The sequence below is a fragment of the Girardinichthys multiradiatus genome, chromosome 1 (assembly GCF_021462225.1).
Source record: "Girardinichthys multiradiatus isolate DD_20200921_A chromosome 1, DD_fGirMul_XY1, whole genome shotgun sequence".
Taxonomy (NCBI): domain Eukaryota; kingdom Metazoa; phylum Chordata; class Actinopteri; order Cyprinodontiformes; family Goodeidae; genus Girardinichthys; species Girardinichthys multiradiatus.
The window spans coordinates 43,816,329-43,842,475 of NC_061794.1; the positions used below are offsets into that span (position 1 = coordinate 43,816,329).

Genomic DNA, 26,147 nt, shown 5'->3' on the forward strand with positions numbered 1-26,147 from the left:
AATCTATCTCCTGGTCAATGTCACAATCCACAAGCAAAAATAAATATTAAAAATGTACTGAAAAGATGGATGAGGGAATTCACAAGGCATTATGTAGGTTTATTCATAGATGAGTCAACCAAGCTGTTAGTGTTAAAAAGGCCAAGGGTGCTCAAGCTATATATATATATATATATATATATATATATATATATTCAATTCAATTCAGTTTTATTTGTATAGCGCCAATTCACAACACATGTAGTCTCAAGGCACTTCACAACCTTTTCCTCCACCAGTATCACGTAGTGACCTGGCCACTATCCTGCAAGAAGAATGGCTTAAAATCCCTCTGACCACTGGGCAGGACTTGTATATGTTATTCCCAAGACGAATTGATGCTGTATTGGCTGCAAAAGGAGGCGCTACACCATACTAATAAATTATTGTGGTCTAAAACCAGGTGTTTCAGTTTCATTGTCCAACCCCTGTATATAGATGTATACATAAAACAGCTTTTTCATTCTCTTGTCCTGATTCTCTAAGTCATTCCGTCGTCTATGTTCAGAAAGTAAAGGTGTTGAGACTTTATTCTGATTATTATTCTGATTATTGCCACTCATTTTTTTGCAAAAGAAAGGAACACTTCTCTGAGGAGTCTGATCACGTGAGAACCATCAAAAATATTTCCCAAAATGTCACACTCTCTACCTTCATGTGATTTACAATCAACTTTTGACCCCGATTTTCCTTAAGAAGAATTTTCACTGATCTGGGCCCAAAAAGCCATGCTCCATTTTGTTTTCTATTGCTATAAGGAACTGGTATTACAGTTTTGGTTTTTTTTTCTATCTGTATTTTTAAAAAGAAAACACAGACATTAATTACATTACTTAGACAGAAATAACACCCAAATGTTCTCTGCCCTGAATGTAATGGAAACAGAGGGAAGCTGCCTGGTGGCTCCTGTTTCAAGAAGTCGAGGACAGATGGATACCATGGCAACTGAACTAGTTTAGCTCCAATGAGCTCAAATTCACTTAAAAAGAACCGTTTTTGCTCACTTTAGTGTGTTCCTCTGGAACAAATGGGTCCGGCAGGCTTCCACATAATGGTTACTCAGGTCAAAATGAATAGAGCTGCAGGGGTTCCCTACTGATGATGGCACAAAAAAAAAAAAAAAAAAAAAGACATAACCCGAATGTCATTAACAATGTGCATCACTAGATCCTTTAGACAGACTGATCCCCTAATCTGAATGTTCAATAGGACAGAAAACATCCTATAAGAGTGAAAACAGTCATAAAAAAGTCTCATCTGCTTATCCACAGAGGAAGACATGCAGCATCCTTCCTCCTGCTGCGGCCAACAAAGGTTCTCAGTGAGCTCAGTAAAGTTTATGAGCTGCTGCTGTCGGTGCAGCAGGTGATGGGTCGCAGTCTCTTCCAGGTTGTCATCCAGGTTCTTCGCTCTTGCATCATTTTCACATCGCCTTGTGGGGCAATGTGGTTTGAATGGAATCAATGCAACTCCAGTGTTAACTGCAATAAATGCATAAAATAAGCAATCTAATGCGTTTTAGGCGTTTGGATATCATAGCAGACAAGTTATACAGTACGATTTTTAATTCGAGTTTCAACCTTACACAAAAATAGATGTTGAATGGGACAAAAAGTCTGTCATTAACTCTGGTCTCCAATGATGCGGATTAACTGCCAGAGTAAGAGGACCAAACTATCAGGAGACAGCCGCTGCCTACCTTAGAGATCTCAGTAAAAAACAGAAATGCTAAATACCCATATACTTTAGTCAAGCATGTTAAATAAATGTAAATATATCATAAGTCTTTCATAAAGATGAATTATATCAAATCCTTGAATCTTGTGGAAATCTCAGGAAAGAAACTCCCGTCTATTACTGGTTTCTTTGTATTTTTCCAGTTATCACCTCTACAGTTTTCTGTGTTCAGTGAAATGTGACATGCATGTTTGCCTCTACTACAAACTGTTGACTCTGATGGGAAGTTGGATCAGATATATTATTTTTTTTGATTATGGAAACCTAACAGTTGACCAAAACATTAGTTTACAGGGTTTTAGTCCAATTTGACTGCAAAGGTCCAAAATCAGCCAGCAAACTTTGAATAAAAAGACAAGACACTGGATACAAACTGTCATTTTTTTACTAAAAGAATAAATTTTATTTCAGCACTGTAAGTCATTTCCCAACCAGTACAAACGTGACTGCCATCTTTGTCTCTTCCTGAACCTTTCCTCCCCTCCCTCTGTGTGATCAGACCACCAACAGCCAGACAAATAAAACTTAAAAAAAAAAGGAAAAAAATTAAAACAAACTTTCTTTTCGTTCTTCCTCAGACTGTCTGGTGCTTCCATAATGCTAACAATGAACAAATTATACCAACCATAATTATAACAGCAATAATGATGATAATATTTCTATAACAATTATATCATGGATACATTTGAACCCTTTTTTATTTTTTTCGCTGCACAGGTAGTTTTGGGTGGTTATGGGTACGGATGCATCAGGACACACGCTGCTGAAGATTGACCAAGGTGACGACAAACGATCAGCCTGACTGGGAAAGTGGAGACGGTACCAGGAGGGGTGGGGATGGGCTGGGACTGGGTCTTAAGGGGCTGTTGAGAGGAGGGGAGTGGCAGTGTAGAGACAGACAGACCGACAGAAGTAAAGGACTTTTACTGGAACCAGATAACAAGCAGTGAGAATCAACAGATCAGGACAGGTTCAGCACCTGGGGTAGCTCCTTTCTGGCCTCTGTATGACCCACAGTAATACTGATTCCTTTCTACAATAACACACGGTACACTTTTGCTCCAGGACATAGTTCTCCTCTCATGGCTGAGCTCTTTGGAGAGGCTCCCATCAGTGTAGGCAGAGAGGTAGGATGGCTGTAACGGAACATTTAAATCATACAGAGGGTGGATTCTCCCCAAAACACCAGAATATTAGTCGTCTCACCTCCCCTAACAATTTACAAAACAAGGCTTGGTTATCAGCAATAAGATATACTAAGGCTTTGAAGTTATGGTTTTAAAAAATTGCTATAATTCTCCATCATACCATTCCTCTGAGTTATTCATTTTAATAAGACACCACAGAAAGTTGTTTTCTTACTGTATGAAGCATAAATAACAGAGCTGACCTTTCCCCGACTGTTGCTAAGCACTGTGGGTGTTTTTCCTTTCCCTTGGTAACTAAGATGAAATTTGTCAGCGTGAAAATAACGTAGTCTTAAAAATACATTGACACGCTGCATGTATGTAGGGCAGATGACTGCATGTTGTACCCGAGCCTGACAACTAATGCCATTTTTGGGATTTTTCTATTAAGAGCAGAATGGCAAAAAGAACAATTTTGCATTTAAAAGCAACTACATTTACCTGGAGTTTTCCTTGTTTGCTTTAGTTTGAGGAAAAATCTATTCTAACAGTAACAATCAACATATAACTTTAGCAACATGTCAAAATTGTTTTTCTGTTTCGAATAAAACCAAAATACATTGTTATATTTTTTGCATCTGCAGCATAATACCAGGCTACTTTTGCTTAAGGTAATAAAACTGAGAATCTCAAAACCTCAGGCCAAAGCCTAATTGGAACATGTTAACGGGGGTTGCATTACTGATTTCCTCATTAATAAAATGTTTATTCTCTAAGACTCAAATTGAAACAAATCCAGTTTGTATTTATATGGTTAAAGTAAAATTTATCTCTTAAGTTTTGCAGTCAAACTGCATGATAGGATTCTAAAAATGGTTTTAATTTATGACCCATTACTTGTTATGTTGGAAGGCCGATCGACAATAATGCGGTGCTTCATCATGATGAACACGTTGCTTGACTTCAGCCGGGGGTAGTTTTTCTGGAACTATCAACACTTTGAATACAGCAGGTTTGAAAAGGATCGTTGGGTGAAGCAACTTGGAGCCACCAACCAGACGCTGCCAATGTCGGTTAATTATTTGGAGGAAAATAGGAGTGTTACTTTAAATGAGCTCCATGTCGGTTTAAACTTTCGATCTCAAACATGTCTCGGTTTTTGTGGGAAGAGCTTATGTGTGTTTGTTGGAAAATTCAGCCTCTGTTGACAGCCTCCTTTCTCTCCTACAGCATGGGGACATTCAGTGAGCTTTGAGACAAAGAACTACCATGTGAGTCAGAGAAACTGAACAAATAAATCTAGAAAAAAGGCAAAAGGGCTGCAAAAACCCCCCAGTAGGGCCAGACCTGCCTCATATGTTTGCTCACTCTGGTCCTGACCGTCTGCGTCTCTGCAACAGACACCGTTATCCTCACAGACTTGTCAGATATATCACACGTGCTGTAAAATATTTAAATATATTCAGTTTTGATCCAAAAACGCATTGTTTGGGGGGCAGACTGTTGATATAAGGTGGATCGTTGGGTGGGTGGGGGACAACGGGGGGCTTTAGGGAGGGAAGGGGGAACATTGCGAGGCGTGCTTTGGTTCTCAGATGTTCACAAGAGATGCTTTGCTGCTTTGTGCAAGGGTGCAGAGAGTTCAGCTTGGACTAAATATGAGATAAATCGTTTTTTTAAGGGATATTGTAATAATCAAACATTATGCAGACGACGATTTTCAATTCGAGAAAAAGCGGGCAATACTTACTCACATACATAAATGGTGAAGTGGTCTAAAGATGCCATATAGATACAGGTAAGGAGAATGGCAATCATTACAGTTCAAATCTCTAGGTTGGCTAAGCGTATTTCAGTACTAACTGAAGCAATGGTAGAAGGTTAAGATTAGAGAGATGTAATACCATTAAAAATAGTAAGAAAAACACATTTGCACAATTGAATAAAACAGTTTTGATTTTTTCTGATTTTTTTTCTTTCCACTCTGGCTAGATACATACAGAAACTGATTATCAACGTTAATATAACCTTTAATGTTAATCGGGTTGATTAAGGGCGAGGCAGCCCAGAGAGAGGAGAGAAAAAGGGGATGAAATCAAATAAAAACATTCCTTAAGAGCTAACAGAGTCAGAGAGAGAAACGTGGGGGCAGAGGGGGTTAATCTGTGTGTGTTATCATCATTGTGTTTGTGTGTGGCTGCTTTTAATGAGTTTGTTTGTGTGTGAGGATGCATGTACTCCTCAGAGGTCTGAGGAGTGCTTGAGGCAGAGAAAAGAAGTAAATGAAGAGGGAGTTAAGGAAATAAAAGGTGTCATAACAAAAGGAGGGCGGGGCTATTAGAGTAACGAGGAGGAGAAAAAAAATCATTGATCAATATCTATCAAACTGAAACAGACAAGGACAAAAACGGGACACTACATCATATGTTGCGTTGATTCTTTTTTAACCATACTAACTATAGTTTAACACCTATGTATCTGCGTGTCGTTATCAGTGTGCTGTGTGTGCGCGTGTGTGTATAAGGTGTGCAGTTTATCAGCGTGCCGACCTGGTTTTCTTTTACCTTTTAAATCTGTTAGTGCAAACTTGTCTGTGTGGGATATTTTAAGTCAGAACGCGCTACCAAAGGATCTCCGATGAACTGACGACCACTCGACTGCTGCACACACAAAAAGAAAACTTCAGCACAAAAGCAGAGAGAATGCGGTGTCTGAATGTGGGTGAAAGAGTGTGTGTTTTTATATCAGTGTGTGGTGTGGCGAGCGAATCGAGAGAGGACATCGTGTGGAACGGATCACGCTCTGGCTCGCCACAGAAAAAAAAGCCATCTTTACATCTTGTTATCTGTACTAATGTCAAAAGTTGAAAGCTGTTAAGCATTATGTCTCCTAGAAAACCTAGACTTAGTATTTCAGCAAGCGGAGCTCTATTTTCTAGTCTAGTCTCTGTGTCTGCGATTTACGGTCCAGTTAGGCCCTGATGCCGCTACCTTACTCTACAGACACCTACAGCACTCGTGTGCCGAGCTGGAACCTCTGGATTCATTGGGAGTTGGTGTAAAAGACGGCGGCGCTGACTCAGCGCCGTGCCGGCGAGCGTAGGCCTACGCTCACGGCTGGGTCAAACTGTGTCACTGGTAAATGGTCGAGTTCAGAACAGAGGGAGATGTCTGACGTGACTACATTAATGCGTACAGTCAGGGTCGTTGGTTTGTTTTTTCCTTCAGAAGAGCAACTTCTTTGTAAAGGTTGTGGCACACAATGGAGCACAAGTCATTAATACAGTAAGAAAATAAGGTGCTTCTAGCTGACTTGCCTTTTTTCATGTTGAGTTCAGAGGTAAATATATTCATGGCTGCCATCTCTCAGCTCCACTGCTTTTAAATTTGTTTGTACTTCTGGATCTCGTCTTGATGAGATCTACTGCGGGGTCAATAAGGGGAGCAGGAGGGCACATTTCACTGTCTACAAACATAAGTGCTCTAACTTAAAATGTTTCCATATGTTAGGAGTCTCAGGGTGTGAGCAGCGCACCTCCCTGTCATTTCATGCAGCCCACAGAGTCTCTGTTGTGTTTGTGGGAAGGACTATGGGACAGCGAGAGGCTTCCTGTCGGTCTAAAGTAACTCACTGGAGCTCTGCGGGGCAGCAGCTCCTAGTCAAGGGATGGTGGGACCCGGAAGGAATTGCTACTGCGCCCATTTTATTTTTTTTGCGGCTTGCCGCCTTTGACGGCAAGCCTTACTGACGTACACTTTGGATAGAAACTTTCAGTAATCTGAAATGGTTTGCAGGAGTCACAACACCTTTTTGCTTCATTGCACGGTTCTTGACACTGTGAGGTGCTGAGGGGAACTCTGCTTGGCAGCAGTTCCCTCAAACTCTCACCATCTACTTCAATCTGTTTCTGGGCAACATTATTCTTCTTGTTCTCCATTTTTTGGCCTCAAGTCAAGAAGGTGCCTCAAAGTTTAGATTTATTTCCATTTAATCTGGTAAAGGACTGTCCAGTGTGGTTGAATATTTTAAAGACAAAGTGCTGAACCACTCTGTTCACATTCTGATGTCTCTCAAAAGGATCTCTACCTTTAAAACGTACTTCTACATGTCGTAAAGATGTATTCAGGAGGGACATCCCTGACAGAACGTCGATTCAACCGTACAGGGGCTTACTCGGACTCATGAAAATACAACATTAAGTGCTTCTGCTGGGTTAATACAATCAAAGCTTTGGGACAAAAAGGACAAAGGGGAAGGGGGCGATCTTGCATACTTGAGGACTTAAGGTGCATAAAATCTCTGGGGGGGGGGGGTCTCTCTCAGCACATCTAAGCATTAGGCTATGCTACAACGGTCAAAGTAAGATAGCACACTATTACCATGAAGTGCTCCAGTGATAATTAACCAATCAATCTATATATGGGGAGGGGGTTGCTAACACACATGCTAATTCTGTGTGTGTGTGTGTGTGTGTGTGTAGTGGGGGTGAGGGGCTCACTGCACAGAAAAATGGTGCACCTGTGTTTAAAACATTGCCACATAGCAGGAGTCAAACTCCTAATTCATCTCAGACAAAACTGTCATGATCGCTGTGGCAACAGAGCTAGGGACACACCACGACCGGCCACAATTAGCAGCTGTGAACCGATCCGATCAGTCGCCGCGGCCGCAAACACAACGTCAGTGTGCAGAGATTTAAACAATGGGACCATCAAAAACACAAAATAAGAAAGTGTACTGACATGGTGATTGGGGTGGGGTGGGTGGGGGCGTAGCTTTAAGCTCTGAGTGGGAGACGTTCAGGAGTTGTTTTTTCTTTTTTTTTTTACCTTTTTGGAAGAGTGGGGGCGCTTACGGACTCATGGAGAAACCCTTTCTTCATAAAACTATTTAAACCACATGAGTAAAATAAAAGGGAGCAACTGCTAGCTGCTTCAGTCTATCACATGGCGAAGGAAGTAAAGCGAGCCTCGCATCACTTCCTGCTCCATGTGATTGTGCGCACAGCTAGCAGACGGGGCTACAAAAACAGGGGAAAGGCAGTCGAACACAGATAACTCTCTGAGAGCAGCGCATCATGGGAAGGATGCAGTCACTCCTCCTTCTGTAGCGCTCCGTCAGACGGGCAGTCGTCAAGGCAACAGGTGGCCTCCAATTCCACCCCCTCTGATTGGTTGTCTATGCTGGGTAAGGCACACGGGATTGGCTGGGCCAGCTCCAAGGGCTGGCCGATGGCAGAGGCTGCTGAGCTGCCGTTCAGCTGCTGAGTGGAGACCTCGGGCGTGGAGCCCGCCTCCTCTGAGGGCTTCGAGGGACTGCTGGGTGGGGGGGGTGATGTCTGAGGGTGGACAGGGAGAGCGGACGTCAACAGAGAAGCAGGAAGCAACACATGTGACGGAGGAAACAGATGTTTGGGCTCGTTTAGGACAAGTATAAAACTAAAGGTCATTGTGTCTTACATCTTAATAAATAAGAATATCGTGTGGATTTATTTTAGTAAATAAATTCAATGAGTGAAGGCAGAGAGGAGGGTTGGCTTTAAGTATACAAATATATAAAAATAATTATATAGATTCATTACACAAAACCACACACATTTATTTTCTGTTAATTTTGATGATCCTAGGTTATAGTTAATGAAAATTCAGTAAGGTGATCTTGGAAGCCTCACGCTATGCTATGTGATTATCAAGACTTTAGTTATTCCTGTGCATCTTTTTACTACCACCCTGTTTTCCTTCCACCAAGTTTTCCATCAATATACTTGGAAACAGCGCTCTGAACGGCCAGCTTCTTTTGCGGCTCACAACTTTTTGGAGGATGTGAGTGACTAAAGTCAGCAGTCTTCTCTGTAATTGTTCAGGCCAGATCATAACATTTGCATTAAAAATAAATTGTTTTTATTGGTCTGATGTAATGTTCTCATTTTCTAATAAAATACATTTTGGATTTCTTTAGCTGTAAGCTATAATCATCAAAATTAGCAGAAATAAATGTTTAAAATGAAATGAATTCTCTATGATATCCAAATGTATTGAACTGCTCTGCGTCATACCTGTGTTCTGTTGGCAGCTGGTTTTTTCCCTCCCTTTACTTTCGCTGGAATCTCCTTACCCCTCCTGCAAAGGAACAGAAACATTTAAAGAAAGAATGGCCCGATCCAACCCGCCCAAGGTCCGATCAAGACTTTTTTTTTTTTTTTTTATATCAGTATGGGAGTCCCTGACGAACCTGTTGTGGGTGTAATGTTTGTGATTTTGTCAGCTGGACTCCCAGTCAGCTTGCAGCCACTTGCTGAAATTTAAAAAAATCACAAACTATCTTTCTTTGCATGACAATTACATGACTGTCCTGTATGGGGTAAGAACGCTGTCAAAAACAATATGTATGTAAAGACGGAAATGTGTGCATATTAGTCAATAGTTGTGCATAAGTAAAATCCAAAAGAGGTATTTTATATTTTCTCTGTAAGAATACAAAATAAAATGTTACAACTTCAAGAAATTACAAAAACAAAGTCCAAGTTTACAGTTGTGGTTTATTCTTTATGAATACAATATGCTATAACAGTTTGTGAATACGATTTCTTTTCTATGAGAATACGAATTTACATCAACGACTTGGTGTCACGTGATCTCAGGCTCAGAATATAGTGGGTGGAGTTATACAATGATGTACAGTAGGTGGCGCTATGCACCTCTGAATTTGTTGCGAACCGCCAGCTGAAGAAGAGAAGAAGAAGCAGCAGCACTAGCGCCAAAAGAACGGACCAAGAAACTACGGTACAAAGCCAGGTAATGTTAAAAAGTTTATATATGTCTTAATGTCGTTAATATATGCTCTTGGTCCGTCATCTTATCGCTAGTGCTGCTGCTTCTTCTTCTCTTCTTCTGCTGGCGGTTCGCAACAAATTCAGAGGTGCATAGCGCCACCTACTGTACATCATTGTATAACTCCACCCACTATATTCTGAGCCTGAGATCACGTGACAGCAAGTCGCTGATGTAACTTCGTATTCTCAAAGAAAATAAATCGTATTCACAAACTGTTGTAGCATATTGTATTCATAAAGAATAAACCACAACTGTAAACTTGGACTTTGTTTTTGTAATTTCTTGAAGTTGTAACATTTTATTTTGTATTCTTATAGAGAAAATATACAATACCTCTTTTGGATTTTACTTATGCACAACTATTGACTAATATGCACACATTTTCGTCTTTACATACATATTGTTTTTGACAGCGTTCTTACCCCATAGTCCAGGTACATTATTTTGTTGATCTAATAGATCAGTATTGTATTGTTGTCCCCAGCTGCCCCGGAAGAAAAGTGCAGACAGCAGCTGAAACACTACTCGCTAAATTTTAAAACATTCAATACAAAGAACACGTCTCTGAAGCAGGAGAACCGTTTCTGTGGGTCCGCATGATTAACTGGACCTGCAATGAAATATGAATTATATCAAAACAGAGAGTAAGCACGCTAGTTTTAGTCTAGCACTACGGATGTGTACCTTTCACATTTGAAACGATGCCGGTGTTACGTCGATTCGCGTTTCCCCATCAGATACGGTTTTCCCAGCGTCTCCTTGCCGCTCACGCGGCAAAAAAGGCGCGTGCTTGTTGCAGGATCGGAACCGTCGCGCTGTGCTCGCGCCACAGGGGAACTACGGTAACCCTGAAAGCTCAAATGTCGTGTTTCGGAGAAGTCGATCTACATTTGTTTAGCTAGTGTGTTGTTATTAGATAAACTAATATATCATCATTTTACAGATAGATGGATGGATGTAAATATAACGACACATATTTATATACACACACACAGACGTATATATATAGATATATATATATATAGAGAGAGAGAGACTACAGATATCTATACTGTTGTGATCCTATATGGTCCTATAAATGTACTATAAACCCCGTCAGATTCCCCCTGTATTAAAAAGGGGGAACGCTATCTGATGGCCCTCTAATCTCCATCAGAACGGTATCTGACAGGGTGTGGAGATCCATCAGGATGTGTTCCCCCTGTTTATTACAGGGGGAACGGTATCTGATGGAGATTATAGGACCGTCAAATACCGTTTCCCGTTTTATGCAGGAGGAATCTGACGGGGTTTATAGTACATTTATAGGACCACAACAGTATAGATATCTGTAGTCTCTCTCTCTCTCTATATATATATATATATATATACGTTTGTGTGTGTATATAAATATGTGTCGTTATATTTACATCCATCCATCTATCTGTAAAATGATGATATATTAGTTTATCTAATAACAACACACTAGCTAAACAAATGTAGATCGACTTCTCCGAAACACGACATTTGAGCTTTCAGGGTTACCGTAGTTCCCCTGTGGCGCGAGCACAGCGCGATGGTTCCGATCCTGCAACAACCACGCGCCTTTTTTGCCGCGTGAGCGGCAAGGAGACGCTGGGAAAAGCGTATCTGATGGGGAAACGCGAATCGACGTAACACCGGTACCAGTTTTCAGTACTTTTGTGTGTGTTTGTGTGGTAATAAGTGTTAATTCATTTAAAAATAAAATCGCAAAAATTTTCTATTTAACATTTTTATTTCTCAATATATAACCTTTAATAAGTATATCCAAACAACATCCAGCTGTTTGTATTGTAACATCTCAGTTGTTTCAAACATTTCTTCAACATTAAAACCCTTAACTGATACGCAGTTTAATGCACAAATTAAAACCCGGCCATGTCAATTCAATTCAATTCAATTCAATTCAATTCAATTCAAAAATACTTTATTAATCCCAAAGGCAAATTAATTGTTGTTATAGCTCATATTATGACGGTTTCCTCAAAGAGCCGTTGTAGATGCTGATGGCTGTGGGCAGGAAGGATCTCCTGTAGCGCTCCGTCTTACAGCAGATCTGAAGAAGCCTCTGACTGAAGACACTCTGTTGTTGTAGGACAGTCTCATGAAGAGGATGCTCAGGGTTCTCCATAATGTTCTTCATTTTATGAAGAATCCGTCTTTCCACAATGATCTCCAGAGGTTCCAGAGGAGTCCCCAGAACAGAACCAGCCTTTTTTATCAGCTTGTTGAGCTTTTTTAAGTCCCTGGTTCTGATGCTGCTTCTCCAGCAGATGATGGCAGAAGAGATAACACTCTCCACAACAGACTTATAGAAGATATGCAGCATCTTGCTGCAAACACCAAAGGACCTAAGCTTCCTCAAGAAGTACAGTCTGCTCTGTCCCTTCTTGTAGATGGCTTCACAGTTGCATCTCCACTCTAGTCTGCTGTCCAGGTGAACACCGAGGTATTTATACTCCTCCACCATCTCCACTTCTTCTCCCATGATAGAAATAGTTTTTGACTTATTCCTGTTTCTCTTAAAATCTACAATAATCTCCTTTGTTTTAGTCACGTTCAACATGAGATGATTGTTTCCACACCATGCCACAAAGCGGTCCACCACCTTCCTGTACTCAGCTTCTTGTCCATCTCTGATCCACCCCACGACTGCAGAATTATCCGAGTATTTCTGCAGATGACAGGAGTCTGTCTTGTACTGGAAGTCTGAGGTGTACAGAGTGAAAAGGAATGGTGAGAGTACAGTCCCCTGTGGTGCTCCTGTGTTGCTGACTACCTGGTTAGACTCACAAACCTTCAGTCTCACAAACTGTGGTCTGTTTGTCAGGTAGTCTTTGATCCAGGAGATTGTTGAGGCCTCCACCTGAGTCTTCTGGAGTTTCTGACAAAGCAAATCAGGTTGGATTGTATTAAATGCACTGGAGAAATCAAAGAACATGATCCTCACAGTGCTGCTGGCTTTGTCCAGATGACAGTGGGTTTGTTGAAGCAGGTGTATGATGGCATCTTCAACTCCAACTCCAAAGCGATAAGCAAACTGAAGGGGGTCCTGATAGTTTACTGTTTGCTTACTCAGGTGGGCCAACAGGAGTCTCTCTAGGACCTTCATGATGTGAGATGTCAGGGCAACAGGTCTATAGTCATTGAGGACTGATGGTTGAGTTTTCTTTGGTACCGGAACAAGACAGGAGGTCTTCCACAACACCGGAACCTTCTTCTGGGCCAGGCTAAGGTTGAAGAGGTGCTGCAGAATCCCACAGAGCTGCTCTGCACAGGCCTTCAGGACTCTAGGGCTGACATGATCTGGACCTGCAGCCTCATTCCTATTCAGTCTCTCCAGTTGTCTCTTCACCTGACTTCTTGAGACACACAGGTGGAAGGGGGAAGCAAAGGATGTATCAGCATCTTCTGATATGGTTGAAGGCAAACATGTAGAAGGGTCTAGGGCTGAGGTGGAAGATAAAAAATGTGAGGTGTTACTGGACAGCTGTGGGTCCTGTGGGTCAAAGGAAGGGAGAATGTCTGTTTGGCTGTGAGCAGGAGAAGAGGATGCTGAGCTTCTTTCTGAACTGAACCTATTGAAGAATAGGTTCAGTTCATTGGCTCTGTCCAGACCTCCATCGGTCTGATCATCCTTCTGCTTGAAGCCTGTGATCTTCTTCATCCCTATCCACACATCTCTGATATTGTTTTGCTGGAGCTTGCTCTCCAGCTTCTTCTTGTACACCTCCTTGCTGTCTCTTATCTTGACTTTAAGTTGCTTCTGTATAATCCTCAATAATTCTCTGTCTCCCTCTCTGAAGGCTCTTTTTTTCTTGTTAAGCAGGTCCTTCAGGTCACTGGTGATCCAAGGTTTGTTATTGGGGAAGCATCTCACGGTTCTGGTGGGGATGATGTTATCCACACAGAAGTTTATATAGTCGGTTACACACTCAGTCATGGCATTAATGTCCTCTCCATGTGGCTGACACAGTGCGTCCCAGTCTGTAGCCTCAAAGCAACCTTGCCGAGCTTCTTCAGCTTCCTGTGACCATTTTCTCACAGTCCTCTTTATTACAGGTTGCCTCTGAACAAGGGGCTTATATTTCGAGCAGAGAAAAACAAGATTGTGATCTGTTTTGCCTAGAGGAGGTCGTGCTGTAGAGATGTATGAATCCTTGACATTTGCGTAAAACAAATCCAATGTTTTGTTTTCTCTGGTAGAGCAGCTGACAAACTGTTGAAACGTTGGAAGTGTAGCAGAGAGTGAAGCATGGTTAAAATCACCAGAAATTGCCACAAAAGCAGTGTCAGCAACAGCGGAAGGTGGAACGCAAACTGTTGCCAAAATAACACTGGTGAACTCTCTGGGTAAATAATATGGACGAAAACTTATTGCCAACAGTTCAATATCTGGACTGCAGAGTTGACACTTCACAGTAACATGTCCTGGATGACACCATCTGTTGTTCACAAATACTGCCAGTCCACCTCCTTTACATTTGCCGCTCCTCTTTAAGTCTCTGTCTGCTCGTATGGTTAAAAAAGCCCGGCATTCGCTAACGAAGGCAGGCGAGCTAACGGTGCTAAATGCAGGAGTTGTAGCCGTAGATCTGAGGCTGACAAAAATCTTGTACTTAACCAGGTCAGTGTATAAACACACAAACACTCAGAAGAATATATAAATGGCTGGGCCCATGGATTCCTCTGACTGCAGCCTGTTTAAGCGGTCTACATATTCAACAGAACATTCTTACCGGGAATTAAACCCTGAAATGTTTATCTTCTACCTACTGTATTTATATATTATGCCTATATCTTTTTTCTTTCTTTAACTCTCTCCATTTTTCTGTCTTTTTATCACATCTTTTATCTGTTTAATGTATGTATTTAATCACCAAGCTCAGTCTTATAGATCCAGGGGAATTATTTCACCTCCGACAGCCAAGCTAGGTCAGAACCTTTTATTCGGTGGTGATTGGACTTTTGCAGCGTGTCAAGGAGCAGGGCATGAAACACTTTTTTGCTATTTTGTGTACGTCTACCTTCACCATATGTACCAGGAGGAGAGTTAGCCCTGCTGCTGCTCGCAGGAGAGGAAGTGCTGCAATCAAAACTAAATGTGGCACTCTTTAAAGCCACAGATATCCTTGCCTGCTTTCTGGGTTTTAGCGGCATGTTTTTCTGTCCGCTGTCAGGAGCTTGTGTTCACTTGCGTGCGAGCGCACGTAACTCAGTGTCAGCGTTGGTGACAGAGTATGAGGAGTGTGTTTTCGTCCAGCTTTTGTCAAGTTTGGCCATGGAAACGAGAGTAGTGACGACGCAGGAGACGTGATCTATTAAAACGAACGTCATTAACTGTGAAAACATACTATTACTACAGGCTGTGATACCGGTGCTTCCTCAGATTAGAAAGATTCACGCTGCTGGTCTTGCACACTGCATCACAAATATTGCTGTGGGCGTAATCTGCACCGCATTCTGAAATGTGGAGCCATACTTTCGAGCGCTTTCTATCAGCCATGCTTGCTTTCTGACGGTACCAGCGCCATGAAATATCCCCCACTCTTCCACTCCCTCAGTGTCACAATGATGTGTTTAGGTACCGAACCTGGTACCGTTCGATTTTACGTGTATTGGTATTCGGTAGTACCGACGGAATTCGGTCGGTACCTATAAAAATGACTGAATTCAGTACCCATCCCTACCTAACACTGCCAGCAGGAGTTAGATGCTAGTTTATCAAAGACATTGTGCTGTGTCAGAAATCTTCAGGAACAAATGATGACCTTCAGGCTACATCTTATCAGAACATTATCTCAGCTTTCTTAACCCAGTTGGCTTGTGTTGAAGCAAAATATTAAAGCTCCAGAGGCTCAGAGCTTTTGAGAAAAATGAGCAGGAGAGACTGCAAAACAATCAGTGAAGAAGGATCAAAGTACTAATGTATACCATGCAAGACGATGTGTGTTGAATTACTTTACTGCATATAAAGTATATGTTACTGTTTTTAAGGATATATCAGTTCATGATGTAAAGAAAGATGCTTGTTATTAAAGGACTAAGAACCTTATCATAGGTTATCGTACTCCGAGCCCCTCCCAGATGGCCGAGCTCCTCACCCTATCTCTAAGGGAGTGCCCGGCCACCCTACGGAGGAAGCTCATTTCAGCCGCTTGTATCCGGGATCTCGTTCTTTCGGTCATGACCCAAAGTTCATGGCCATAGGTGAGGGTAGGAACGTAGACCGACCAGTAAATCAAGAGCTTCGCTTTTCGGCTCAGCTCTCTTCCCCACAACGGACCGGCACAGCGGTTAGGGTTAGTTACTGTGGCAGCCGCACCGATCCGTCTGTCGATCTCCCGCTCCATTCTTCCCTCACTCGTGAACAAGACCCCGAGATACTTAAACTCCTCCACTTGAGGCAGGACCTCCCCTCCAACCTAAAGAGGACAAGCCACCCTTTTCCGGTCGAGAACCATGGCCTCGGACTTGGAGGAGCTGATCTTTATCCCAGCCGCTTCACACTTGGCTGCGAACTGCCACAGCGCATGCTGTAGGTCTTGGCTAGAGGGGGCCAGCAGGACCATGTAATCTGCAAAAAGAAGAGACGAAATCCACTGGTCCCCAAACCAGACCCCCTCCGGCCCTTGGCTGCGTCTAGAAATCCTGTCCATAAAAGTTGTGAACAAGACCGGTGACAAAGGGCAGCCCTGCACCAACATGCACCGGGAACAGGTCTGACTTAGTGCCGGCAATGAGAACCAAACTCCTGCTCCGCTTGTACAGGGACCGGATGGCCCCTAATAAAGGGCCCCCGATTCCATACTCCTGGAGCACCCCCCACAGGGCATCACAAGGGACACAGTCGAATGCTTTCTCCAGGTCCACAAAACACATGTGGACCGGTTGGGCAAACTCCCATGAACCCTCGAGTACCCAGTAGAGGGTATAGAGCTGGTCCAGTGTTCCACGGCCGGGACGAAAACCACACTGCTCCTCCTGAAGCCGAGGTTCATAGCTTATAATGTTCATATTTAACTAATACTAAATCAGGACCCGGCAATTAGTCAAAACACAAGCAAACTAGAACCTGACCTCATTCAGTACCAAATGAGATTGATAGAGTACTGTATTTAATTACATTTTGAAGTCTCACCATGTTGACACAGGATAATTCTCCTAGTGGTTTGTTTCATGAAGAAAACGTCCAGCTGGACTTTGTAAGACTTTGTTTGGGTAAATTGGAACTAATCCCTCGCCACTTTTAACTCGTCTGTGTGGCAGGAATATGATGACCCAACAGATCAAAAGTAAACAGACAGCGCACCAGACAAGGTTTAATCAGCTGGCTAAAGACATTGAAGTTGGCATCTGGTTTGTCCCCTGCCAGTCAAAGTTCAACATAACCTGGACTGAATTATTATACAATGACAACAGATTCTTTAACACAGTAACTTGTGAAACCTTCACTTTATTAGCGAAAGTAAAAAGATAAGTCCTAGTTTTCCTTACCGTCTCATCTCACAAGCATGAATGGTTACACGGCTAATATGCAGTTTGATTTTGTACTATTCACACATAAAAAACTATTTTATTTATAATCAGTTGGAAAAAGGAGACAAATCTTTAAACGAGCTTCATCAAATAGCAAAGGTTTGACCCATGCTGTTGAAAACATCAGATGTTCATCATATCCATAGATCTATGCTTCAGTTTAACATGCAGGTAGCTCATTTCTTTACAAAAATGATCCTCTGCAAATAAAAATGTTGCAGATCTTTCTACCAACCACAACCAGTTTCCTTTACTCTTTATTTAATCTCTGAATAAAACCATAATATTGCAGGTATAACTCCAGATGTTTACAGCAGTAGGAATGTTGATCCCGACTGTGCTCACCCTTTTCCGGCTCCCACTGAGACCACCTGCATGTTAAAGCCCCCTCTGCCGCGGAGAGGCTTGTTTCCAGCCCACTGTCCAACCACCATGCCGGCTATCTCCAGTTTCCCTCCCTGAGGTGGGATGGACTGAATGCCTGGAGAGAAGGAAAAGCTTATTAAAGTCTGCCCGGCTCAATAAAAACCTCGTAGAGAATACATAGAACTACATATTCATCTTCACAGCATCACGTCTTTTTTTTGAAGGTAGCATCTATTTGATTATTTTAGGGGTAATACAAATATCAAATTTTTTACTGAATCAAGTCACAAACCTGATTTTATTACAATTTCCCAGCATTAAAAACAAGATCTTAAAGCACAACAAAACATTTTAGTCAGCATTTCTGAACAGATTTTAGTCAGTTTGTGTAATTTTTGCCCAAATTAAGGCAAATATAAATCTATGAAACAACACAATGTTGCTCAGGTAATTAATCACAATCTCCAGTTAGTTTTAGATATTTTCAATGACAGCAGCGATATTCTTTCCACACAAACACACTAAATCTGCTTGGTGTTAACTTATAGTTTTGAGTTGATGAAATCTTAAAGGTCCGAATGCTTCAAAGAGTCTGGAGAAAAGAGTCTGGTAAAAAGGTGCGTACCTGGGAAAGCTCTGGGTCTGTGTTGGCCGGGGTGATGTGGATGATGCGGGTGATGAGGGGGCATGCCCCCCATAGGACGAGGTGGGTAGAGAGGCATGGGGTAGAAAGGGGGCACCATGGCAGGGGGCAGGAAGGCAGGAGGTGGAAGAGGAGGTGGAGGGGGAGGAGGACGAGAGAGGTTGATGCCCTCGAGAATCGCCTGGCGCATCTTATCAACCTTTGACACCAGCTCCTCCTGTGGGAAAAACAATTGTTAAATCTCATTCTTCCTTCAGTAAATTTAGAACAAGATTTGGTAGTTTTGTTTGGATCAATGCAACGCTTTAACGAGCTCTACATGTTCTCAGTTGGAGGTATTAGCTAGATTTTTGGTGTCCTCTCTCTCAGCAAACTTCACTGAGCCAAACCACTGATTGGTCAAAGAAAACTAGAACCATGCCTGTGTGAATCTAGTTGTGAAAACCTTTTAAATATGATGCTGAGTTATGCTCTGCTTACCATCTGTAAACTGGGTCCCCTTTAAAAAGCTTTAAATAACTTGCCTGCGGTGACCCCTTTAAACATCCAGTATTCTACTTCATTTCCAGTGTGTGAATAAACGAAACCAAAACCCTCCACGTTTATTCTGGTTCCACCAGTTTTACCATCTGCTGGCACAAATGCAGCCTCTGCCTCATACCTGCCCCTCGCACATGTCCAGCAGGGCGGCCCGGTCGCGGGCGGCCCGGGCCAGTTTGCTCTGAAACAGCTTGCCATCGAAGAAGCCCCAGGGGCAGCAGTGTTCCCACGGCAATGGCTGGCCGCAGACATCATTGATGAACAACGCCGTGTCGATGCCGGCCATGAAGAGAGAGGCCAGCTGAACGCCGCGGGCGTCCACCTTCTCCACCTGACGGACGACACACACAACAAAAACAGCAACTTTGACAAACTGGAGACAGAACAAAGCAGCAGAGACGGACGAGGGGCCGAGGTCCGGAGCCGTGAACGCATGGTATGCTTACTGCATGTGCATGCTTCAGACATGAAGGCACACACTTCTCTCGGCAAAAATCACCAGCAGAAAGATCAGCATGCAAGAAAATCCAAAAAGTCTAATCATTCCTAATAAATAATAGCCAACACATACATGACATCATTCAGATGAACGCCAATTAATGTAAATCCACGTTTCTTCTCATGCTTCCCCAGTCACACTACTGATAGAATGACCTACTTTCATTTTCATTTATAAATGATGCCACATCATACGTCTAACATAAGAACAATAGGTGGAGTTTTCTTTTTTATACCTTAAATCACTAAAAAGAAATATTACAGACATGACACTTCAGAAACCTGCATCCTTTAAAACAGGTCAGGCTGTGTGGATTAATCATATGTTCCATAAAGGATTGTGTATCTCCCAAAGTGATGCAGACAGGAGCGCCTCCTCACCTTGAGTTCCTGCAGCTGGTCGGGCTCGTAGAGCTGGCTGGAAACAGCTTGGGCCAGGAAGGCATCGAGCTCGTGTCTCTGGAGGATCCGTCCACCAGGCCACTGCATCATATACCTGAGAGGAGAAGAAAAGAGAACTGACTTCATGGAGTAGGACCACAGAACTACAGCAAGGGATGCAAGATTTAGGTACGCACAGAACTGCTGTTAAAAGATGTCAGTTTGGAGAAGTTTAGCCTCCTGGTCACTAAAATCTATCAGGTATGGGCATCAAGAGTCTGGCAGATGTATAGTACTGGTGTGATACTTGGAATATTACAGCCTTCTACACACTGCATCCAAGCAGTCCTTTTGTACAGCCTTGCTAAAAGCAAAGGTCTTTTGGGAATGGTCTCCTTCAGGTTTGCACATCTAGACACGGAATTTCTTTTCACATTCTTCTTTACAAAATAGCTCAAGCTCAGTCAGACTGGATCGTGAGCATCTAAGAACATTGGTTTAGGTCTGGACTTTGACTGGGCCATTCTAATACATGAATATCTAAACCCTTGTCTAAGCCACTGTAGCGCTGGCTGTATATTTTGGGGTCTTTGTCCTGATGGAAGTCCAAGTCTCAAGACTTTTGCAGCCTCTAACAGGCTGTATTCAGCTCCAGCCATATTCCAATCAGCTTTCATGTCCCTACTGAAGAAAAGCATCCCTACAGAGCATGATGCTCCCACCACCGTGTTTCCTCATGCATGGATGGGGTGTTCAGGGTGATAAACGTGTTAGTTCAACATATCAGATTTGTATTTGGGCGAGGCTTCTGACTAAATCCTCTGAAAATACACATCACTGCTTCTGTTCCAGTTACTCTGGCTCCCCATCAATTTCCAAGTCCCCTTTAAGATCCTGGTTTTGACTTGGAGCTCTAAATAGACAAGGATCATCTAACATTAAGGATTTTTACTTCCTTTCATCCTTAGCAGGTCCCAGAGGTGCTTTGCATCATACCAGGATGTTACCCCAGAATCTTCATCTTGTTGGTCTCTTTTTAAAACAGCTTAAAACTTATGGGTTTAAATTTGCTTTTACAGAATTGTCTTATTTATGTTTGCTTTTCTTTATCTTATTACTGTTTTTTCTTGTAAATCTCTTCTTGTTTTTTCCTTAGAAATAAACTTCCTTGCTATAAATAAAACACATCGACATTTGTGGTTGTAATTTCACACAAAGTCAGGGACTTTTCCAGTTTCATATAAAACCTAGTTATGTTTACACAATACCTAAAATAAACCCAAAATATTTTCACACTGACCACAGCTTGAATTTCACTGTGCATATCCAAAAGAACCCACACTGAGTGAGTGGTGGTACCTGAGCACGCAGCACATGAGCAGCAGATGCTGTGGGACTTGTGCGGGGTTTAGGAGGGCTGGGCAGTCAGAGCGCAGGCACGCCAGGAAGGCTCTAGTTCTCCTTGAGCGGTCCTCGCTGGCACGACCCAGCCAGAGCCGCCGCAAGTTTGGGCAGGTCCATTCTCGGAAACACATAGCCGGAACCAGCTCTGGTGTCAGGGCTGACTTGGCCTTACCGCTGCTCCACTCTTTGACAATCACTGGAGGAACTGGAACAGAGAGAAAGAAGGACTGTTGGTAGAACTAAAGGTCTCATTTTTAGGTCTAAAAGCTCTGTTAGATGATGTTCAGGCTTTGGAGGCTTCTGAAGCTGTAGATGGTGACAACACTCCAAGGAAGATCACTAAGAGAATACTGATCATATTAGTGACAGCTGGTTAAGAGGTCTGACAGACTTTTAATACATCTAAACTGAAAATCAAAACACACTCTGTAGGAAAGTGTAGGAAAAAAAAAACTACAAACTTTTGAATAATTAGTGGTTGAGAAGTTTGCTGAAACCCATTAGACTTATATAACCACAACATCCCACTTCCTTTTAGTAAAGAGAACTGAGAAAGACAAGAAATATAAGCAGAAGTCAAGATTTCACTCAGGTTTGAAGATTTATGGGATGTTTCCGTATGTGAGAAAGCAAAAGTCTCAATAACAGTGAAGGTAGGAGCCTAATGAGATCATTGGAGCTTCTGTCACAGCCCAGAAAATATTTCAGAGTTATGTGCTCCTAATCACAGGACCCACCTTCTAGCGGAGTCCTCTTGCGGAGGGCGAGCCTCTCCAGGCGGCGGTGCGTTTCAGCCAGACTGAAGAGGACGCCGTACGCGTACTGTCTGGCAGCTCGGAACAGCAGCGAGGCAGGAGGCACCTCGGAGTTACACTCGTCCTCTATACACACTGGCATCTTCATCTCTCCCTGAGGGACGAGGAACAGGGAGCAGATCCAAAAAGCATGAACCAAACCCCAGAGGCTAAACCACATGCAGTTTAAAATAATGAGCATGAAGGAGAAAACATGATGGTCTGTGGTTGTGTTGCTCCAGACAACTTTCATGTCTGCATTCGGAAGGCAGGGTTTAAACAGGTACATTCAAGATGTTTCTAGAACCTTTAAGGCCTAAATAACAAAAAACAACTAAGTCCACCTTTGCCCACTTGTGTTTTTTGGGTCTGTCTTTTGACTCCATTACTTTGACATCTTAGTTAGCATTTGACACAGCACACACTGAGCTCCAGAGCGGTTGGCAGCAGCAGCTTGTATTCAACTCCGTTTTCTTCCACAGGTTCATGGCTGAATGTCAGTGGATAAATTCACCAGTTCTGTTTCCTGCTCTGCCTCACAGGCCTTGTAGTTTCGTCCCAGGGTAGTGACACCTAAATTACCTCAGCGAAAACCACAAAAAATAACAAATAAATGCAGCTAGCAAATTAAAGCAGGCTGTTGAAAAAGGCAGTAATGGATGTAAAGTTTTACAGTGTCATTAAATGAAACTTAAGCCCTAGCTTTAAAAACAATTGACATATTTAACACTTTTTAAAGCTCAAATTTGATAACAATACTCTCCCCACTCAAAGTATGTGTCAAAGTTGTGAGAACAATGTACAAAAGGAAGAGAACCAGAAGGTATGTTAAAATTAAGATTAAAAGCAAACCTAACATGAGAGATTTTAACATGGCGCCTGTTAGATTTTTATTGGTTATGTTCCAGGTCCTGATGAAAGGGGATCTTTTCTCTGGCCCAGAAAAGACTTGTTTAGCACCAGAACCACTGGATGAAAACAGGCCCCCCAACATGAACATTTAAAAATGACTACAAACTGAGACTTTGCCTTTAACTGGACATGTTTGAAACCAAGAACCTCAGATGTAGTTTAGATTAAAGAGCATCAGGGTGGGTTAGCGTCCCTCAAAAACAGCTGAGTCACTGGTTGCTTGTGTGCTTCATCTTGACTTCATGTAGCTTTACAGCTGAACTTTAGGAGTCACACTTCCACCCCTGAAAGGTTTGTGGAAACACAGTTCTTTAAAGATGGTTCTGAGTAAAGTACCCTGAGAAACTGTGTTTAAAAAATACAAATCAAGGTTTCACCTGATAAAAACCAAGAGGGATTCCTTCTGTTTTAATACAGTGTCTTGGTTCTGCTCTCAAAATGACTCAGAAGTTCAAAAAACAAATCAGCTCGTGTTTGGGAGAAGATGGTCCCACATTAACTATTTACCTTGGTCAAAATATGGTAAATTTGGGGGTACATCAGCCCTCTTCTGTGTCTGTGTTCGGCTACACGAAGAACCTCAGCACTGACCTGAAACGAGAAGGAGCAGACGGGCTGGAAAAAACGAGAGCTCTCGCCAGTCGGGCAGAATCAAGTGAAGATAGCAACAACTCATTCGAAATCAACCCTAATGCCTCCCACCCACTGATGTCAGCTCTCACCTGAGGCAGCGGGGGTGTGGTTATGTCCATATGACTCCGCGTCGCCATCGACAACAGTGACGGAATGTTCGGCGCGCTACCGTTGCCATGAGAACCGTCTCCAGAGGCCGGGCCCCCTCTTCCAGATGGATCCTCCCACCGAGAGGACTTGTCTGTCAGATGACTGGGGAGACAACAGCACAGCAGTGTTTGGGAATCAAGACCTGAACGGTTTCGTGTGATTTTTATGTCGTACACAAGGCCTCTCAAAAACATTTCTACCTCTTGGATATTTTCAGATTTTAATCACTTTACAAGCAAGCTTCAAAGTGCTGTATTGGTTTTTTTTTTTTGGAGACAGAGCAACAAGCTAGACCCACTGAGTGAATACTTTGTAAAACCAGGGTTCACTGCAGCCACAGCTGCAAGGCTTTGGACTTTTTGTACTTGCTTCGCACATCTGGAAACTGACAGTTTTGCCCATTTTTGTTTGCCAAACCGTTGAAGCTCAGTCAAACTGGATGAAAAGCATCTATGAACACATCAGCTTTCAAGTGTTGCCACAGTTTCACAATTTGATTTAGGTCTGGACTGTAACCGGGTCATTTTTGTACATTTGCCCTGATCTTGATGTCGGTTTAGGGTCGTTGTCCTGCTGGAAGGTAAACCTCCACCACAGTCTAAACACTTTCCCGTATTTAGCACCATCTATCTTCTCAACTCAGACCACCGTGTCCAAGCTGCAGAAAAGCATCTCCTCAGCATGATGGTGCCACCACCCCATGCCAAAGTAGTGATAGTGTGTTCAAGGTGGCGTGTTTCCTTTAGAGATCTGCACGTAGGTCAAAAATGTTGGTCTCATCTGACCAGAGCACCTTTACCCACATGGGTAACTTTAAATGTTTATCTTCTAATGTTTTCCTTCTTGCCACTTTTCCATAATGGTCAGATTTGTGGAGTCCACAACTAATAGTTGTACTCAACAGATTCTCCCACCTGAGCTGTGGACCTCTGCAGCTCCTGCAGAGGTACCATGGCCCTTTTGGCAGCTTTTCCAAGCCTAATGTCTTGGTAGGTTTGCAGTTGTATTATACTCTTTCCAGTATTTGTATAATTTTCACACAGTACAATTCGAACACTTTTCAAGAATTTTCAAGGTACATTTTCAAACATTTTCCAGCACGACTTTGGAGATACAAAAATACATTAAAACTAACGATGTCAGTTTTAATTCACTATCGTATAGTATTAATATGAAATGGACATATCAGGAGAAGGTGCCCAAAAGACATCAGAGGCACAGCAAGCATGACGACACATTGCCAAACCGCTGATACTTTTTGGTAATTAAAGCATTAGCTAACTACCTTTAATAGTGTTTTCAAGAAAAAGTTTTGTTGTTGCACATTTTAAAGTACAGTAGGTGACATAAAACCCTAGCTCGATCCATGCTTCAAACAATCAATTTGCAATTTACCTGCAAAGTTGTGAGCTAGGTTAAATGTAAGATTCCCTCCCACTTCTTCGGTTTACCTTCATCATGACTCGAGAGCGCAGTCTCTCCCATAGCAAAAAGCTTCAGGTTCTTCTTCCTTATGTAGCAGGAAGTTGCTTGAGGATTTGGTCCTCATTTCAACTATGGTTTGTATCTAGCCTTTTCGAGCCAGTGGTCATTAAAAGGGCAACCACCTGGCATGCGGTTTGTTCCCGCTCACTGGAGATGTGTGCGACTAGCAAGACACAGTTACAGTACGTGCTCAAAGTAGGTCCGTTTCATAGCTATGCCAGAGGACGCCGCCGGTCCAGCGGCTGGTTTTTTTCATCAGATGATGTCTCCTGCTCACACGTCGGTATCACGAAAAGGAGCAGACCCTTTCTGAGACTTCATTGAAGGCTAAATAAGTGCTCTCAATTTTGCGTCTTTAGAGTAAAACTATCAAATTGAGGTTTGTATGCAGTTATCAAGCACTTTTAAGGACTTTATACAGAAATTAAGCATTTTCCAAACCTAGAAAACACCTTGTTAAAATTCAAGCATTTTTATGCATCAGTACAAACCCTTTCTTTCATTTTTCCCATGATGCAATGAGACGTTCAAAGCTTTATAACCTTAGCCTGCTTTATGTTCTACTTGGTGTGGGTCTATCAAATAAAGTCCCAATAAAATACACAAAAGTTTGGGGATGTAAATCTGAAAGGTTCAAGAGTATTCTTGATTCTGAACTTGATTCTGAACATCAGTGTCGGACAACACCGATGCTCAACATATTGGCGACTCCAGACACTAAATGCTTTCTGATCCATTTGGAAAACACGCAAAGCAAATTTACTTAGCGTTGCCGTCATTGGGTTCGTCTCCATCTGATGACGAGGAAGGAGAAGGGGAGGGACCCGACTGGGTGCTGGTGTGATGGTTGGGTAGCCGACTCCCACTCTGTGTGGAATCGTACGGGGCCGACCAGTCGGCGAAGCCCATCTTGCCCGTCAGTGAGTCGTTGCAGTCCTGGGGCGGCTGCTGAGGGGGGTGAAAAAGAGGGGCGGAGCCAGGTCCGTATGGGGCATTCTGATACGGTGGCTTAAACCCTGGACCCTGCGGGGGAGGAAACTGGAAT

The 26,147-nt window shown here is 42.6% G+C and overlaps 1 protein-coding gene across 1 annotated transcript in view; it reads right to left on the reverse strand.

The window, feature by feature from the left end:
* Window positions 1–2,152: 2,152 nt before the first annotated feature.
* The window catches only part of fam120c (family with sequence similarity 120C), a 35,737-nt gene continuing 11,742 nt past the window's right edge, over window positions 2,153–26,147 (reverse strand). The window contains exons 7-17 of the mRNA XM_047362342.1: window positions 25,866–26,140; window positions 23,557–23,719; window positions 23,342–23,425; window positions 21,866–22,037; window positions 21,084–21,333; window positions 19,725–19,839; window positions 18,967–19,176; window positions 18,288–18,522; window positions 17,642–17,777; window positions 8,959–9,022; window positions 2,153–8,241 (exon numbers count right to left, since the gene is read on the reverse strand). Of these exons, the coding sequence (XP_047218298.1) occupies window positions 7,996–8,241; window positions 8,959–9,022; window positions 17,642–17,777; window positions 18,288–18,522; window positions 18,967–19,176; window positions 19,725–19,839; window positions 21,084–21,333; window positions 21,866–22,037; window positions 23,342–23,425; window positions 23,557–23,719; window positions 25,866–26,140 (1,950 nt within the window). The 3' untranslated portion in view covers window positions 2,153–7,995. The remainder of the gene's footprint in view (window positions 8,242–8,958; window positions 9,023–17,641; window positions 17,778–18,287; window positions 18,523–18,966; window positions 19,177–19,724; window positions 19,840–21,083; window positions 21,334–21,865; window positions 22,038–23,341; window positions 23,426–23,556; window positions 23,720–25,865; window positions 26,141–26,147) is intronic.